At 39.9% G+C, this 20,083-nt stretch overlaps 1 protein-coding gene across 1 annotated transcript in view; it reads left to right on the forward strand.

The window, feature by feature from the left end:
- uxs1 (UDP-glucuronate decarboxylase 1) overlaps window positions 1-20,083 on the forward strand; it is a 59,920-nt gene that overhangs the window by 4,355 nt on the left and 35,482 nt on the right. Inside the window, exons 2-5 of the mRNA XM_080479048.1 lie at window positions 9,580-9,607; window positions 11,443-11,491; window positions 14,491-14,534; window positions 18,227-18,287. Coding sequence (XP_080335174.1) covers window positions 9,580-9,607; window positions 11,443-11,491; window positions 14,491-14,534; window positions 18,227-18,287 — 182 coding nt within the window. The remainder of the gene's footprint in view (window positions 1-9,579; window positions 9,608-11,442; window positions 11,492-14,490; window positions 14,535-18,226; window positions 18,288-20,083) is intronic.

The following is a 20,083-nucleotide window of genomic DNA, read 5'->3' on the forward strand; positions in this document are numbered from 1 at the left end:
AAATTATTCTGTCTATACCTCATTGTTGAAATTGGACTATACAGAAAAAAAGTGCAGATCTGCAAAATGATTATACCATTGGAGTTGTGCAGAAGTATTCACGACAGCCATGGTACACATGTGCTACTGCAGCATTTCATGTTTTCCCCTGTTAACACAGAGATGGAGCCGGAGCGTTTTTAAAAAACGTAAAATGGACACCCAAAATACAACAAAACTTCTGTTTTCACTTGAATATGTCGTTGTGTAATTGTAGCCATAGTGAGCACAATGAAGAGTCATTGGTCATTACCCGACCAACACTGATGTCTGCAACGTCATTGGCTAATCAAGTGAGCTGTGTGGCTAAGTGCTGCTATCGCCTGCCGCGGTGCGGTTTCTAAAATGACAGCTGCCATGTAAAGAAAGCTACTAGGAAAGAAATATTTCTATGTATTGTTCCTCTGTGGCCAGATTCATGTTTTAATAGATATACTGAATATTGACTTAATTAAACCATTCACACCAAAAGAAGCCCAAGCCTGAAGTCACCACTACATGTTTTACACACAACATACATTTTTTAGGATCTGAAGCAACATTTCAAAGTGTTTCCATAAGATCACGTGTGCGTTGCCCTTCACACATGGATGGATGGATGGATGGAGGTCATCTGCCGCTAGCACTTATTTCAATCAGCTGATTAATTGACCAACAGCTGCAGCTTGAACGTAGGAGCTGTCAACTTGGCCGAGTGGTGTGAAAATCAACAGAGCAAAGCCAGTATCTCGGCACAGCACCTGTTTAGTTCTTTCAGGTCATAATGATGAGGAATGGAAGACAAGGATGAAGTTAGTGCTGTTGGTCGGTTGACACGGCTCAGAATATTTTAATGAGGAATCAAAGGAAAAATTAATTAGATTGTTCAAACACCACTATAAATGAACAAAGTTAAAGCTTTTCCATACTACATGGCTTAAATGTTTCTTTTCAAGCTCTTAGAGTAAATCTAGGACATAACCTGCAGGCTCATGCATAACGGCTTTCTAATAGGAGTAGTCAGGGATACATCTGCTCAGAAGACACAGTAAGAATTTGTTTGACAACATACTGCTGTCAGATGATTAAGTTGCCGGAAACTGTGTGAAGTCATTATGTTTTGATGATCTGTTCTCACTAACCTGAAAATGCATACAGGTTTTAGGTTTTTCTTCAAAAGACTTGATGTTAATTTGTATAACTTAATGTGAGCACCAGAGTGGTGCTTTGTCGTCATATTATTTCTTGGAATTGCATATTTTGTTGTTGGATAGTTTCCTAATATTGTTCATTTTAACGAGACCACATTCACAGGCAAACGGCACTTGTGGGATGAGCCGCAAAGCTGAGCACGTAAAATTAATCTAGTGCTGCACAATACATCACAAATTTATCGGTATCACAATGTCAACATCTTGCAAAAGACTGACTGAATAGCGATTAACTGTGTTTCCATGCACTGTGCAGTTATGCTCTGCAAATTCAGAACAGAGTTTAAAATATGAAAGAAAACGGTTTAATAATTAGTCAATTCACATAATTGTGCGATTAACTAAAAAAAAAAAAAAAATGTAATATTCCCTACGTGGTAGCCACAAGACTGAAGTCGGAAGCATGAAAATCAAGAGGGAAAAGACAAAGTCAACAAACTGCTCTGCTTCTGAAACGCTGCTGGTGGGAATGTTTGCAGATGGACATGTGATGGAAAAAAATAATTAAGCTTTCAGCTGGTGTGAGTTGGAGAGAAAAGCAAAAAGCACTGCTATTTAAAAGAACAATTGTTGAAACACGACGATGTGTACGTCCTCTACACGTGTTATCACTATCCTAAATTCACATGTTTAGCTGATATCATGCGGCCATATTGGCGTCCATGAAAATTTTGTCAAATCTTTTCTGCTAATGCCACCTGTTTATCCTTTTTTAAATAGAGTAGAATATTTGTAGTCTTAAGAAACGAGATATATTCGCTTTTTATTAGCTACTTTCAAAATAAGGGCCGCACCAATATCGCTCTTTTAAAGGACAAGTATCAGTACTAACTTTTAGCTCCTTGCCGATACCAAGTGCTGTTATTACCACTTATTAAATGCCATTAAGCTTAATTCATATTCCATACGTCAGGGGTGTCAAACTCATTTTCACGGAGGGCCACATCAGCATAATGGTTGCCATCAAAGGACCAAATGTAACTGTAACTAAATATATTGTAGAATAAATGCAACTACTACTCAACTTTTTAATTACTCTGACTTTATTACTTGTTCATATTACAAATATTACATATGCATTTGCATGGATATAAAAACTTATATTTGCTAGTTGTAGCAAAACTGCAAATTTACATCTTTAGTATTATGAAAATAATAAAATCGGCATGCATTGTGGGAAATGTAGTTTATGGTCAATGCAGTTTTACAAAGATGTGGCGAGCTCGAAGAAACAAACCTCACTACTTGATAAAATGATATTTAGCAGTCGGTGCCAAAGTGCATAAAAAGTCAGTTTAATTTTTTTAAGTTTTTTTTACCATATTTTACGGAATATTTGAACCTACGCTCACATGTTCCCAATAAACACGCACCCCAAGGATTGCACTCGTGCACTGCGCGTCTTTTGGGAACAATATGGTATTTATTTTAAGACAGTCAGACCTTTAAGCCCTCGCGTGCCACATAAAATAACGTGGCGTGCCACATTTGGCCCGCGGGCCTTGAGTTTGGGCCATGTGCCATTCTTAAGCGATATGTGAAGGCAAATAATTGCTGGGAACACCTCTGCACAGCCTCTGAGTAGATGCTACGCGTAGGCTTGTCGCGAAGATCAATTAATTGCACGATAATTAAAAATTTGTTAATTAGCTTGATGAGTTTGCCAGGCTCGATAATTTTTCATTTACCAAAAACGTCACTGTGAGCGGCGCTCATTCTGGTGTAAGTGAACAGCGCCCTCATGGTTTAATGTTGTTTTAGAGAGTTGCCAGATTTCTGAGCCTTCCAGTGGAAAACCCAGGTAAGGCTCACTGTAAACGGGCCTTAACATGTAGGGTGAAAACAGCCAATCTGGCAACAGCAGCCACCTGCGGCGGACGACTCGGCTTTTTAAGGGTTAACAAGCTTCATGCTGCTGATATGTGGGTGATGCGTTCAGGTGCATCATGTAACTCGAAAGCTCACAGCAACATATTGAAAAAAAAATGAATTATGAACGGGTTCATTTTTGGAACTATGAATTTAGAACTATGAACTGAACTAGTGGATATTAAAATTTGTGAACTGAACTTTGAATTGGTTCATGTCGAAACTGAACTTTCCCAACACTGCCTGTCAATCACTCGTGTGTGTGTGGGGGGGGGGGGGGCACCTGGCACACCTGAGAGCAGCATGAGAGCCCCGTGAGGAGGAGAGGGGGAGATGAGAGAGGATCTTTTGATTATTTATTTTGGATATTTCCAATGTCTATTTTCACAATACAATTCCAATTTTAAATATTCTTAAGAAATAAAAGTTTATTTATCTTTAAAAGGGTATACTTGCATTATTATATCATTAATAATATGATAGTGGAAAAATGCTATCAAAACGGCAATATTATTGATTATCGCAATAATTTCTGGGACAATTTATCTTCCAGCAAGATTTGTTATCGTGACAGGCTCAGCTACGCACAACTCAAGATGCCATATCTTCAAAATGAGTGAAATGTTTACACAATTTGAGTACACATGGTCCCCAATAATTAAATACACCATGTAGCCCTGTGGGGGGGCGGTGGCTCCGCCCCGGGGCTCTTGGGGCCGTCAGTGGTTTGGGCGTCGTGGCTTGGGTGGTTGGCGGCTCTCCGGGCTCGGGGGGGGTCCTAGCGTCTATGCTGGGGGGCTGCGGCCTGGCCTGGGGAGTCCTGGGGGATGTGTGTGTGTGGGGGGGGCTCTGCTCTGGGCCGGGGGTGCTCCCGCTGGGGTGGGGTGGGGGGACAGGGCGTTGGGCCCCCGCTGGGCCGTCGGCTGGGGGGGGAATGGGGATGGGGCAGGGGCCCAGGGGGCGCGGGGCCTCCCCCTTTCTGGTGGGGGTCCGGGGTGAGTGTGGCTGGAATGCGGGGGGCGCGCTCCCTCGGGCGTGGCGCTCGTGGGGGGGCTGGGGTGCGGTGATCCTTCCTTATTCGCTGTTGGATTAGTGGAGGATGGGATATCGCGGTGGCCAGGTGGGGGCCCGAGCTGTTAGGGCTGGTAGGGGCCAGCGAGCAGGCTCGGGAAGTAGCTATCTAACTTTTCATGACAACATGTCGCTGTTTGGACGTATTTTACACTCAAAACACCACAAAGCAACACAGCAACGTGGGTGTTTGCAAAGCAGTTGTACAGCGAGGCGGACGCTTTGTCAACAGACGTCACCGTTTTAAAACTCCACCTCGCCGAGGAGAACGGCTCTGACCGCGGCATCAAAACAATGATCAGCTCGCTCCTCCGCTTTAGCAGTCGATTCACACCTCCATAAAGCTGCGTCCTACTCCGCGCTAAACTCCCTGAAAATAGTCCCAATAATTTGTGTTGTTCGAGCTGGAAACACTGCTGTTTGTGCTGCGTTGCTAAATAATTTCCCCAGGAATTACTGAAGTGATTCTGAGGTTTGAAAGATAGAACTAGTTTATTATGAGATGATGACGTCACGTAGACCCCCTCATTGTCCAAATGGAACAAAAATACTTGGTACTGTTTCCTTTTTTTTCCTGATACTAACCTCAAGTTGTGTTTTGAGAGAATACATGTATACATTTGTACAATTCATACATTACTGTACAGGGGAGTTTATTGCAGCAACAATAATGATTATAATAATATTAAAGCAAACAGAGCTCTGGTATCAGAATCGAATCGTCAGATATACAAATTTAAGTATCGGGATCGGAAGTGAAAAAACGTATATCGGTGCTTCCCTACTGCAATGTTGATGAGCAAACCGCTCAAAATCCTTAATGTCAAGCCCTGCATTAGTATAGTGACCAAGCCTGGGTTTACGGCTTTGATAAGCACAATGGACAAGCTTTTGGCTTGTTGTGGTGAACGCTTACAAGACTGCAAGTCACAGTATTTAGTAAGTTTCCAACGGTAATTGAAGTAGACGATAAATAAGCTGTCTTTCATATTAATACCTGCTTCATTTGACTTTATCTTAACATAAGCCTGGCCTATAAGAAAGAAAAATTTATGTATAATAAATCTGATATTGTTTATAGGGATGTCCCGATCAGATCGGTGCCGATATTAGTGATTTGTGAGTGATTGGATCTCGGCAAAACCAGCCGATCTTAAAAAACCCCCCCCAAAAAAAAAAACCTTTTTCACGTCAGCTGCCGTAAAGCGAGCCCCGTTTGCGACCTGCCGTAAACTGACGAATAGCAACCTCGCCGTTGGCAACCGAAGCCATTGAGTGGTTAAAATGTCAGCAGTCTGGAGGTATTTTGAGGTTGACAACGAAACTAATCCAGCGGCCAGTTGTACTATTTGCTTCGCCACAGTCCCGAGAGGTGGAGCACCAGAGCTTCGTTTAACACAACTAGTTTGATACGACATCTAAAAAGTAAACATGCGGCGGAGTACGCTCAGTTTACAACAACAACTGACTAAAAAGCCGTACCGAAGCAGCAAACTCTCGACTTTAAAAAAAGGATAAGTACCCACAGGGGAGCGATATGGCGAAAAAATAACCCAGAAGGTTACGCTAGTTTGAAGGGAGACTAGGATATTCTGAATAAATTTTTGAGAGAACTATGTTCAGAATACTTTTGTCAAAAAGGTTTTTTTTAATTAAGTGTTTATAATTCACATTGAAATGTAAATGTTTAGTGACAATTCAGGTAAAACCTCTCATACGGCTTCAGTTAAACTGAATTTGAATACACAAAGAAGTTACATTGGAGCCCAAGAGCAATTATGTTTAAGATTTATTTATTTATTTTTATTATTGTATTTGCACTTTTTTAAGGACTTATTTTCAACTCAACCTGACACATGTTAGTCAAACTGACTCACTGGGTTTCATTTAAAAAAAAAAATGTATTTGCCACAAAATCCAGTTGAAGTTGTTTAAGTTAACATAAATAAGAGATACAAGACTGCAGGGTGTAATTGAGTTTTTTGTTGTTATGACTGAATAAAGTTTAAATAAGTTCTTAAGTCATTCTGAGAAGAATTTTGATTCAATAAGTGAGTTTTACAATAATTTCAAGCTAAACAAAGCTTCTACCAATACTGCTTTTAGCTTCATACATCTTAGTTGCTCCAATGATAGACTATTGAGTATATTTGTAATAGCAATGAACGTATCGGTATCGGCCGATACTCAATTCTGAAAAATCGCATCGGTATCAGGGGCCAAAAAGTGTGATCGGGACATCCCTAATTGTTTATTATAATACAGATTGATTTATTGCTTGTGCTTGTTGAAAAATACATGAGAAGAGGACCTTGAAAAAATAATCGCATATTAAATCGCAATCGCAATATTAAGGAAATAAATCGCAATTAGATTATTTTCAAAAATCGTTCAGCCCTAGTTAAAACGTCTTCGTGCTCGACTATTTGTCCCTTATTACCAGGTCCCTAGTCCGAGGTTCTACTGTACACATAAGTTAGACGGCTTTCAGCAAGGTGTGCACTATTTTTTCGATTGTCTTTTTTGAATATTGACTGTCCAAATGACGTCTGTAGGCTCGCTGCCTTAAACTGTGCGGTGAAATGGAGCTGCTGCTACTTAAACTGGCTTTAGCAGCAAAAATACTGCCTGTGTTCAGTCTGTTCCAGTGAGGTAACCCCCAACTCCCACACTCCTAACGGAAGACAAGCTCGCGAGTACCAGACCCAGTCTCGGACTGTTGTGAAGGTGGAGACTTGCGGTGGTGGTGGATTTGCGTCAATTAAATAAAATGATAAAAACAAATGTCAAGCTTAAACCCTCATTTAAGCAAAAGTGCAACAGCAACAATGGAAACCCACAAAGATTGGTTGAACAGAATGCGAAAAATTATGAAAAACTGCACTCGAATTTGTGCAATGAAAATCGATTTTAGCGACAAATTCAATGAATCGATTTAATCGATTTTTTTTGCCCAGCCCTACTTCACAGTGGAGCAATCTGCACAATGTTTTCACTGTCTTCTCCACATGTTGATTGTACTCTTGAAGGCAGAGAAATGATTTCTTAGAAATGTCCTCTGCATGTTCATTGTCATCACCTGGGGGAACAACAAAGTATGAGTCAACAGCACATGCCACAAAACACATCCCACATACTCGCTTTAATTGCTTATCTGATGAATGCTTATTTAAAAATGTGGTGCCATTAAGAGCAGAAATATACAAGGTTTCCAACTATATGAGATTTATTGCCACAAGGTATTGTTAGACCAAAAGTAATCTTCTTCCCAACAAAAAAGTCATTACAATTTGTGCCTAGTTTAGACGAGTGGCTCTCACACTTCTTACAGCGTGTACCACTTGGAATAACGTTTAGCTCTACAGAGGCTTATCCAATTAGCTATGGACTGCTTACAAAGGCGCCTTTTTTTGTTACCGGCCATTGACATTGTACACAGGCAGCAGGATTAATACATTCACTTAGAATCCTCCTAGCAAGGACAGAAAGACAGCAAGTCAGAAGATTAAGAATAATGGCTGTTTTTCATGAAATAAAGCTAATACAGGAGTAATTGTTAGATTTTCCAGGTGAAGTCAACTGACTGGTCAGATTTTTCTTGTGAACTTCCGCAGTCCGCCATAGTTCGCGACAGGGCTGAGCGTGGCGTCTATTTACTCACTGCCGTCTGCTGCGCACATATGTTCCAGCTTGCTTATGAATGTATCAGTCATATTTTAATTATGTTATCACGTAGCCTTGCTACTGTGTGAGCGCCGCACCTTGTTAGCATGTAGCATGCAACGGAATTACGTGATGTCCCTGAACGCATCACTCAGCTGTCAACTCCTGCCGTTAAAACCTGCTTTAAAATCGTTAAAACCAGTCGAACATTGCGGCTCAGGCACAAACCTCCTCTATTACTGAAACAGTTCAGCGAAATGTATTTCTGAAAACATTTGTCAGCAACCAAACTTTCTTCTTGTTCTTTAGGGAGTATTCAGGGGCCTTCATCCTGTTCCTTCATTTGCCTTGGTATACGGTTTTTCATGATCCATGAACCCTGTTCACACCAACTTGAAGTAACTTGTTATTATTATGGACAAAGGGGCCTGATTTAAAGGATACAGGCTAACATGTACTGATGCAGTTGCAGTGAGTCTGATCTTATAGGTTCAACTAAAAATGGTCAATGATTAGCAAGTAATTTTGTGACTTTTCTCAACTGACTTGGTAGTTTATATGAGATGGTTTACGATTTGTCAATTCACTGTTCTATCTTTACCTAATGTTTGTATTAAAGGAACCCTGTACAGTATCTGCATTGCTCATCACCTCCAGGACAGGATTCAGGAGTGATGCCAAGGTCCTGCTTATTGACATTAACTCTGTGCAGCAGTTTAAAAATCTGCCACTGATCATAGTCCTCCAGGTTGCCAAATATGCCTTCTGAACAGTTTAAAACCTCAGAGCTTCCGGGGGGACTCCGGCCGCCCAGCAGGGTGCAGCCCCCCTGACCTAATTTACTGCCTCCCACTCCCCACGCTGTCAGAACACCTTGGAACAGTGATGAGTATGCCGTGTTCAGTGAATGGAGAGAGGCTTTAAATGCTCTATATATCCACATAAAGTCTGGTCTTTAACCATGTGACTGATATTTTTTTAAAGCTTCTAGATCATCGTATGTTCTGCTGGCTTGACTTTACAATAACAGACATCTGGAGACATCTGGACCGATCTTATACAGCAGGGCATGTGGAAGCACGCATTCAGATAAACAGTTCGGGAATAATCAAACAAAGCTCATGTCATTTTGTGTTCATTAAAACCACTTTGCAGCTCAGTATACAAAGAAAATGTAGGCATGGAATCTGAAAATGTATGCAATCGGCTGATACTGAATTCCAAACATCCAGATTGGAATTGGGGGTAAATATCTTCAGTTTCAATGAAAAGATCAACCTTTTACACTGAGGTTGACATCCCTTCTATATTATATCGATCTGTAACCTATTTCAACAAAAATACAGCATGATAGCGTATTCACGAACTTATTGTTATTTTTCATATTGAGCGCATTGGAATATCTGTTATGATATTATAGTGGTGCAAATATAGACAATCAAGCCATAATATGAGGGATCAAGCACGAGGTCGAGATGGCTTTTCATTCATGTTAATGGTGGCTGATTCACCAGATGGTTACTGTGAAGATTGAATCAAACAGACCTGAAAGGTGACGGGAAACCTCACAGAATCACACCAGCACATTATTTACCTCATAACCTGTTTGAATTATTCATCTGTCTGAATATTAAGTATTAAGATTTGTGATCAAAGTTTACATTGCTCTCGCTGAATGCTACATGTACATACTTGACAGTCTTGATGATGATGATGATGACGATACGTTTCTTTTTTTCTCTTCCAGCTGTTTGGGGAACGTATGCAAACATGAGGTACAGTATGTTTTATTTGTCTTTTACTAATCCTCCATCTTTAACATTTCCCATGATCTGTAATTTGGATACATTTTTTAATGTCATATGATTGAAGCTGATGAAGGATTGTTCGGTTGTTTATGTATCTGTTCATCAGGCCAGTTATAAACAGTGTCCGTCTGGTTCGGGTTTATATTATGTGTGATTATTTCTGCAGTGCCCAACAGCTGCTTACTTCCCAATCCCAATAAATACAAGTACTTAACACAAAAAGTGTAAAATTGTGTTGCAACAACATTGATGAGGGGTTTCCTCATAACACTGCTGCATTAATCCCAAACTTTCTCCTCAGTCTTAAAGTTTTGACTCATTCTCCTGTTAGAAATTAAACAAATGATGATTAGCACTGATCAAAGATCAGTGGAGAAGCCCTTTACTCCGACTCACGTGAGTTCATTACATGCTGTTTCTCAGGAAACTGGAAATGATTAAAGGTGAGTCTCTGAACCAGTCGGTGTGTTCACCTCCTCAGAACACATGAACACAGTCGATAGGCTTGTGCGTCTTTCCTTGAATGAGTCATTGGCAGCAACTCTCTAATCAGAATTCAAAGTAGTCTGGTTTGTAGAAGGTATAGGGATTCTCATGAATGTGGACTATACGGTTAGTGTTATGAGCTGTTTTGCACCTAAATGTTTATTTTTGCTCTTTAATATTTATTTTTAAGTGCCTGGGGATCTCAACAGATGGCACTTCCCCTCATTCTTTCATGTCACGTGCTGACTATTCTGATAGATCCACCGATCATCCATAACATTAGGAAGACTGAAAGTAAATCTTGCTGATTATCTTGTCTGTTGGAGGGTAGTATACCGAAAGCAGCGGGGGAACACTTTGTCCTTAAAATGGATGAAGCTTTAAAAATTTGAATTTATGAGGGGTTGAATTAAGTTGGCTCGAAGAATGAGTCAGAGGAATTTCAAAAGTGTAGGTCGTTTAAATTACCAATGAAAAACAGCTTCAAAAAGGACAATTAATGAACCAGTGGCAGGGTGGTGCACAGTCAAAGCATATTAATCTGCAAGGGGAAGAATAAATGCTTCAGGCAGTCTGAAAGAATTGAAAAGCTCCTGTAGCTTTGTTGAAAAGCCAACGGTGCTGAAAGAAAGACTTCAGAACACACAGCTTGTGTGGAAAGAAAGGGGGTGGTTTGGTATCATGAGTCATGCTTTCTTCTACATTGTATTAATGGAGGATTATGTGTGCCTTGCTAATTTGTAGAAGACATGACTCAAGGATCTTCATATGGCAGTGTCCACTTTATCTAAGACAGTCGGCCATCCTATCCCACAAACAAGGGTATTGTGCTATTTCTGCGGAGTATTGCATGTTATTAATAAATGAGCTGTTTTGATCCCCAAATTCTCAGAACTCTCAATAATCAATATCAGATCAATGGGTGTGATTCACCTTCCTGGACTCATCACGGTTGTTTATTTAACAACAAAGGTTGACGTCCATACATACTGAATAACTGCTGGTCATCACGTCATTGTTGCTTTTTTTTCTTAAAATTGTAAACAGAATATATGCAAAAGTTGGTCTCTTGGTCTCTACAAAATGAATGAAACGGCACATATCGGTGGTTTAGACCATGATAATATAAGGATTTTTAATGATTACATTAATTAATTTGCATTTAATTTGAACCCATTCATTAGTTCATATATTTGATACTTGTTAAAAGGCAGTGCTGGATGATTTGTATTTAATCTCAAGCTCTTTTCTCAGATTTGTGACTATGGCTCGCATCTTTTTTCACTCTTACTGTGTTTGTATGTCTTCCGTCACAGATCAATACAAGAACATAGTGAAATGAAGGTTGAACAGAGAATTGATGAAGTAAGTGCAACACCGCTATTTTCGCCGTATTCATCTGATGTATTAGCCTGTCCAAGAGTTTCTGCTGTATGCTTGTTTCTTTTTTCCCCTCCCCTGGAATGCATTGACTAAGGTAGAGGCATACATGGTGAGACATTGGATTTATACTCTGGTGTGATCAAAGGATTGAGAAAAAATATTATACGTCTTTATATCGATTGTTACTTGTCTAATATAATCATCTCATGGTTTGACTCAACACTCAAGATTTATTGATTTGGCAATGAGTTTTTTTCTAGTCACACCATTTTACAATGCTATTTGACCTCTTTTCACGACCTGCTGTTTCTGCTCGCTGATGGCTATGGAGGTTTTGGCACAATATCAAACTTAATTTTTTTCCAATTTAAAAACGTTTCCTAATAGTAATGTGCTCTGTGAGCTCAGCCACTCGGTTCTCTATTTTATTCATCCTGGTTTTTGTATTATTTAGTTTAACCTCACTGTAAGATGGGATCAGGTTATTTCTTTAAAATTTCCAATTTTTCCATCTCGTTTTCTTTTTGCATGTAGGGCACCCACAGACTTGCGTTTGCTCACTAAACCACTGTCAAAGGTTCTTTCTAGAGGGCTTACAGTTCTATGTTCATTGTTTTGGATTTTTGTCTCCCTACATGGTTTGTCATGATGTAGATAGATATTTAAAATGGTTACTCTTACCAGGACAATGAATCTGAATCCAAATGTTGTCACTTACATAAATATATAGAAACAATCTTAAAAAGGATCTGCCAAGAGTGCAGGACAGGATCACTTTCCATCATCTGGAGCATCTTCAGTCTCATCTGCAACAACGTTTGCATTATCGTCTCATGGCTGGATGTAAAGATGGAACATTGTGGCTAAAGGGTGATATCATCCTTGATATAGCCACCTTGTGTGTTGAATTGTAATTATATGTTTATGAATTATAAACTACATAATTATTTGTTTAGTCAGCATCCATTGTCCGTAGAAACATAGCCGCTACAAAGTAGCAAAAAAAGAGAAAAGTCAGCAAAATGCCGCTGAACTGGCATGAAGCAGCAACGAGGGAGCTTCTGCTCATGCTTAGGGTGGAGGACATTTCCTGGCCAGTTCCAGCGGCTGTCAGAGACACTGTCTTGGATGGTAATACTGCAAGGCTGATGAGGGTGTGAGACTGACCAGATGCAGAAGCGACACCACATTCACACAGTAATCGGATCCAGACACACATAAAAGGATTAGAGATGGGCCCCGTTTACGCGACAACAAATACGAGTGTATCCACAAAACTTTCTTCACTTTTGGGGGGTCCGTTTACACGGCACCAGTTTGCGGATCCACTGTATCCGCGACGTTTTTAGTCCGGCTCCCAAGGTGGAAAGATTCTTTCACTGCCTCTATTCCCTCCTGTGGAGACTGTTGGAGGCTACTGAGCCTGTTTCTGTGCATGCACATGCACTTCTCTCCCCCTCCTTCTGGCTCATCCAGTTGTAAACAAACATGGCGGCGGCATAGTGGTACGACTCGCGGACCGTATTCTAGTTTTATTGTCCTTATCAGTAGTTTAATAGTTGAAACTCTGATAGCATCCGATGTGTCATCAGTCCATGCGGATGTCGGGTTCTCTCCATTTTCTTTACGTTTATAGTGTATTGTTCTCTGCACACACATCTGTGTAGTTTCATTACAAAATCAGGCAACAGCGCCCTCCTGTGGCCCGGCATACTAACTACATCGTTGTCTCTGTGTCCGCTGCTGCAGTGGAAACACACTCCTTTTTTTTAAGGGATTAGGTGTTGTCACATGAAATGTTGTCGTGTAAACAGGGCCTTAGATAGATAGATAGATAGATAGATGCTTCCAGTTGTCACCTGTGTCCCCCAGAAAGTTATTTTTATTACTTTTTTTTTTTTTTTTTAAATGAATGTTGCATCATTTCAGCAGTCCAATATATTTGACTAAAACCTTGCACGCATGAACATCAGCACACAGAGCGGAAAACTCAGCTCCTGACACAAATTGTAATGCTTGTAATATTGAATCAAAGCTTATCACATGTTGCAGACGCTCACTAAAATAATTAGCCTCCTATCAGGTTGACCTTAGAGTTTAAAGAGTTTGTTAGCCTATGAGATATGACATTTTGTGGCGATACTACAGGTAATGTTCTGATGCTTTGAAATCAATTTGAAGCCGAAACTGTATAATGATGATGGCAAGAGATATAGCTCACTAATACATGAATTATTCTATAAAATCAGGAAATGACAGATGTCTGGGTTTTTCTTTACTTTTCTTTTTTTCCCCCAGAGTTTTCAAAGGAGAAATGTTTTTTTAACGATGGTTACCTTTGGTGACTTTTCAAAAAGAAAAGTTTTAGTCCTGGTCCAAGTTGATTCTACAGACTTCAACACAAAAATAATTTGTAATTTGTAATAGACAACCTGATCTCACACTAAAGAACTGGACATGACCTGAATCTTTTTTCCTTTATTAGCAATATCTGTATTCTCCTTCCAAACATCCTTATGCTATAGCCAATTGAGTAAACACACACAAAAAAACAGACCCACTTTCACCTAGAAATGCATATCAGCAAGTGGGTCTGTTTTTTTGTGTGTGTTTATTCAATTGGCTTTAGCATAAGGATGTTTGGAAGGAGAATACAGATATTGCTGGCTACAAGAGGATCACCTTGTCATTTGCATATGTCAAAGCTAATCTATGATTCCATATACCGAGATACGGGGGGGGGGGGGGGGGTCACCAGTTTGCAAATTAGTGACTAAATGATGAATGGAAAACTTTCTGTAATGTCAATGGGAAAACAACCTGTTACACGTATTTTGTCATGGTGGAGGTCTGTGGTCAAGAGACACATCAATATTACACTTGAAAAAGCACATTTACATGCTGGTGTTTCAACTTGAATTGATTTGTTGTGTTCTGAGCCGAGACGTGCTCTTATAATCTCACCTTTCTTTTCTCGTTAGGCTGTGGCTCCTCTCCGAGAAAAGATTCGGGATCTGGAGCAAAGGTGCGTTCCTTTTTCTTTTTTTTTTTTTTTTTTTGAAAACACCCAAATATGTATGGTCACATCGACAATTTTGAACATTGCAAAACCAGCTCAGAGCTGAAAATGAAAAGGAACAACTGGAAACATCTCAAGTAGAACTAGAAAATCTAAAAGAACATGAAAACTTTCCATGGGGCTGTGTTCAACATGAGTAAGCGAGCGGCGCTGATTTGCTTGGCTTCCCGTCATTAATTGAGCGTTTGATAAAACTTAGTGTAATTAATGGAAATGTGTCGGGGCCTCCTGTGGTGCTTGTGATAAGGACAGACGTTTGCATAGCAGGCTACACATAAATGATGGTAATAATGACTGTACCTTGATGGTTGTCTGTTGATGCAGTATGTCTGCCTGATTTGAATGATGAATGTATTCTTGTTTGTTTTTTTCACATTCCTTGTCTTGAATGCCAATGAGGGAGAATAATAGAAAGATGCTTATTTAGATCATCCATGGGAGCCTTTTATCCCTAACCTATAAAACGGCAATATGTGAAACCCTTAAGAAGGTACACACTCTACGGGATTCTTCCACAAATCTTAAGTGGAGATGTGTTGCTGTGGGAACGGTTTCATCCCAGTTAGACGCTATATAGATGTGTGTATATATATATATATGTGTGTGTGTGTGTGTATATATATATATATTTATAAAACATTTATTATCAGCTAGTTCTCATTCTATTTCTCATCATATATAATAGACGCTTCCCATATATATATATATATATATATATATATATACACACAGTAGAACCTCTGACGAGCGGACCCGGTAAGAGCGGACACGTCACTGTGCACAGACACATATTTAACCGTTAACACACCGTAATGAGCGGACAACCTGCTGAACGCAGACAACGGACAGGTTTTCCTGGCAAATTTCAAGCTGAGCAACACTGAAACGACCAAAATACTTGGGCTGGACCGGATTATTGGAATATTCAGACGCTGTGGTGGTGTCAGGAGATTAGTTTTGAGATCTGAATAATCGCCGCTTCCCCGCAGCACGGTGCTGCACTGTGTGAAGCTCCTCTCCGTCAGCCCCTCCATGCTTTCCACATTGCGTGTCCGCAGACTGTGCACACGCAGACTGTGCACGGGCCGTGGTTGCTACACGATTGCATCCATACTACACTCTTGGCTCACTTCCTTAATGTTTCATAACGTAACGTAACAATCTTGAAACTATCTCCACTTCTGCTGCCCGGCAGTCCCCAGCTATCCTGAAGTACTTTATGTTTCACTTCAGGAGTTCTGAGCCTCTGGATCTTTATTTGCTTTTAAATTGTGATTGTTCAGACGGGGAGACGGAGGATCTCCTCACACAAGCGTCCAGTAGGCTCTGGCGCATGTGCAGTTGGTGCGCTTTTACGATTTTGACATCACGCGTACCCTGTGTTTCACTTTCCCTTAACAACAGAGAACCTAAGGCCCTTGGGCCAAAACCGACCAAGAGGCTCCAATCTGGTCCCACAAACTCACCAAGCATGGTGGTTATATTTGACATTTCATTGTATTTTGCACCAAAATGTTTCATTAAAATTGACTTTATGTTGAGATTGTAATTATTTTCAGTACTGTTTGATTATACAAAAATCTAGACAATATCATTACATACACGGTGGCCACAACAACTTTCAAGTGTAAATTTATATACATATAACTAGGGATGTCCCGAACCGATCGGTAGATATCGGATGTTATATTAGTGATTTGTGAGTGATCGGGAATCGGCAAATCCAGCCGATCACCCCGCCGATCTAAAAAAAAAAAAAAAAAAACGTGGTCCGCAACGTCCCCTAATAACCAGAACAATCAGGAACTAGAAGCTCCGGTCGAGCTGCAGAAGCTAGAAGCAGGCGGAGCGGGGCCATAGACCTATAAAACTAGAGATATATATATAGAGGTTTATGTGTTTATGTGCAGAAGTCTACTTCTAAGTTTCTATGTGGTCTGTCGTCTTCTGCGTTTTTATTGTGTTTGGTGAGTCACAGTGCCCCTAAAGGTCTGGCATGTGTACTACATGCCCTGAAGCCTCGTGTTGAGCCGTGTTCATAGTGAGGTGTGGAAGTTTTTTCAGGAGAAGGCCAGGGAGAACAAAGATCGTTTTTTCGTCGTGTGGATGTACCCTCAGTTTACAACAACAACTAAAGAGAAAGAGAAGAATTTTGATTCAATAAGTGAGTTTTACAATAATTTCTAGCTAAACAAAGCTTCTGCCAATAGTGCTTTTAGCTTCAGACATCTTAATTGCTCCAAAAATAGACTATTGAGTATATTTGCAATAGCAATGTGAGTATTGGATCGGGAAAGTATCGGTATCGGCCGATACTCAATTCTGGAAAATTGGATCGGTATCGGGGGCAAAAAAGTGTGATCGGGACGTCCCTACATATTACATATTTGGTGTTTGGTACGTTCAATATCAACTGGTTCAACAATTTGTCCTTGTGAGCCGTCCCTCCAAAGAAAGGACACCTGTCTTCAGGGGACAGCATCACGGGTTTTACTGTATGGACAAAACATAAAACATTCGTATTTAGTGTTTTCCGTGAAGGCTTGCACCAGGAATCTGCATGCTGCTACGCAACACTATACCACCTTTAAAAAAATGCTACCTTAAGAGTCCAGACGGCTTCTTAAAACACTTGAAGCCCTGCTTGTCTTTATAAGGGATCATATGGGAGCGCACACGTAACGGCAAAAATAAAAGAGAAAATAAAAGCGTGCAACTCCAAACTCGCCATCATCCCTGCAGGATTAACCAAACTACTCCAGCCACTTGACATCTCAGTGAACCGGAGCTTCAAGACAGCATTGCGTCACTGTGGGTGGAATGGATGGTGGCTGAGTGCACAGCTTCATGGCAACCAGAAGGATGCGCCGTTCAACTTTCCAGCTTAGTTATGTACTTGGTTTTGTAGTTAGGTGCTTAGTTAAGTACAAGATGTATTCAACCATTGTTCCGTGTTATAATAAACTCCTCATTAACGATGGACACCCATTCAGCCTCTGTGTGTTATTGTGTAGCTCGATTAATGGATTGAATTGTGAATTACATTTCTAAATAAATGCAACATAGTCTAGAGCGGTTTTTTCATCTTTTTAACCGATGCGATGCTTTTTTTCTTTTTCTTTTTTTTCTTTCCCCTGCCGTTATTTTAAACCAATGTTGAACTACTTTTTCAAAGGAACTATGTGTCTTTATGTGTAAAAAAATTCTGTATTTATCCTAGGTCACTGAAATGTTACAAATAATTAACTTATTATGAAGCGTCTAAATGGGAAGCGTCTATCTGGGATGACACCATGGGAACATATGCTCAAATCCTGGCGCAGCTACCAATAATACTAATGTTCTTTTAATGTGTTTGATGCCTCTGTAAATGTAAAAATTGTCTTTCCTTTTTGTGGAATATTTGAAAAATTATTTTATTAAATAACAAATGCAAGTTTAATTTTATATTTTCGACCTCTGCTTCTGTTAGTTTAGACAACTGTCCTCACGAAACCACCTGCATCTGGGAATGTGGCAGCATTTAAAAATCCTAAAAAAAAAAATTTGTTTGTTTTTTGTGTCATTGTAATTCTCAGATGTTTTGATGTACTTCTGATACTCATTCATAAAAATCCTGTTTATGTTCTTTGTCCCAGTTTTTCTCAGAAATATCCGCCAGTTAAGTTCCTGTCAGAAAAGGATCGAAAGAGAATTTTGGTATGTGACAAACATCATTCTGCAAATGCACACCCACACTTTCAATAATTACAGTTTGGCATTGTAACCCTATCTTATCATGGACAAAGCAGAGGAGAGTCTGAAAGTTTAGTCTGACTACAGTTGTATGAATGAATATTTGAACATATGTTCTGCTGGATAAAAGGACCAAAAGGCTTTATGATGTATTTTAAGTGGAAACTGACCATATTTTCTAACTCTTGTTTTTTCCCAAAGTCACACTGATGAGTCACAGAATACAGAAGGACATAATTGTTTTGACCAGTGAGATTGTTGCTGCTGGATTTCTGGTATATGTGAATAGCTTGTGTCACAGTTGTAGAGTCTGTAAGCATTTCAGAATGTTTACAGATAAACAACACGCCAGGATGGAAATGTTCAATTACCATGTATTTAAATGAGTGCCCCATAAAAAGATAAGAGTCTATTGTTAAGTAATCACACCTGTTGAAAGCGATATGTTTTTGTTTTTTTTCTGTATCATGCAGTCTTTTCATCATGTTGAGGGAGTCTATCTCTGTTGTCCTATGCATGATGCTTCAAGCCAGTCGGAGAGCTAACCGTTTCATAACAAGCGAGTTGTTTCAGCCTCTGCTTTACTCCATGACCAGACAGTTGTGACATAAACACTGTCATCGAAAAAAGTAAAGCCATACCCTAAAGCCAAAGGGATTCAAACCCTGGTTCAGATAGGCAGTGGGGATTCTGTATTTCACTCAGCGGACAGACAGAGAGCGAGAAAGCGATGTTAGTGGCATAAAATAGTGAAACCTGGTGAATAAGAAAGCAAAGAAGCTCAGTCTAGGTCTCCCAGCGGTCCTGGCCTGCGAGCAGATAAACCCTGCTCTGAGTACGTACAGAATGTGAAGAGATCTCTCACGAGCAGAGAAGGCTCTCATGAAACATCGTCTGTTGCCCTCACAGCTCTCCTATATTTGCACGCATGAATAAACGCAACTACAACATACGTGCTGCAGTAATGATGCATTGTTTTCTTGTTTGTGGCAAAGTCTTCTTCTCAAAGCATTCGCAGCAAAAGAAATACTTTCCGCTGGCTTTGGAAATATTGCATCAATATTCGGCATAGCTCATTTATTTATCATTCAGTGGATACAGTGCAGAGGAAGTTAATTTAATGTTTGAATATATTCATTCAGAGGGGAAAATGCTGGTTAGCAGAAGGTGAAATATTACATCTTCCACCCGTTAATAATTCAGAGAAGAGATCAAACGAATTATTTGGCTGATTTTGAGGAGTAGTAGTATTGCTTATTGACATGCGATCATATGAGGAGAAAGTTTGTGACGAGATACGTGACACATACAAGATGTAAAATCTTTGAAGATAGTTGGAATTCACCCTGTATTGCTGTTAAGTTGTACCAAGAATTCAGCAGGAATTTGGTATATTTCTTATTGTCTTTTCAACACAGTGTTAAAAAACCTTGCAAAAATGTGCATGTTCCTCCATCCTTGTTAGAAAAAAAAAAAAAGGCACACCATGGCTCATTTGGCAGGAGGCTGCAACACATGAATAAAAACGCCAAAAGTGACAATTTACCCCAAAGCATTATTTAACACAAACATAAACTAAAGAAAACAAAGGAGGAAAAACTAAGTCAACAACAAATTGGCTCCCACTAAACCACCTAAAGCAAAACAAATAAAGTAAACAAGAGGACAAATAACTATCAGCAGAAACTATAAAAAGTAAAACCCTGGAGGCCATGAAACTGCCAGGCGAAAAAGAAGAAACTCTCATCGCCACCTTTCTA

This window comes from Lipophrys pholis (assembly GCF_963383615.2).
Source record: "Lipophrys pholis genome assembly, chromosome: 13".
Taxonomy (NCBI): domain Eukaryota; kingdom Metazoa; phylum Chordata; class Actinopteri; order Blenniiformes; family Blenniidae; genus Lipophrys; species Lipophrys pholis.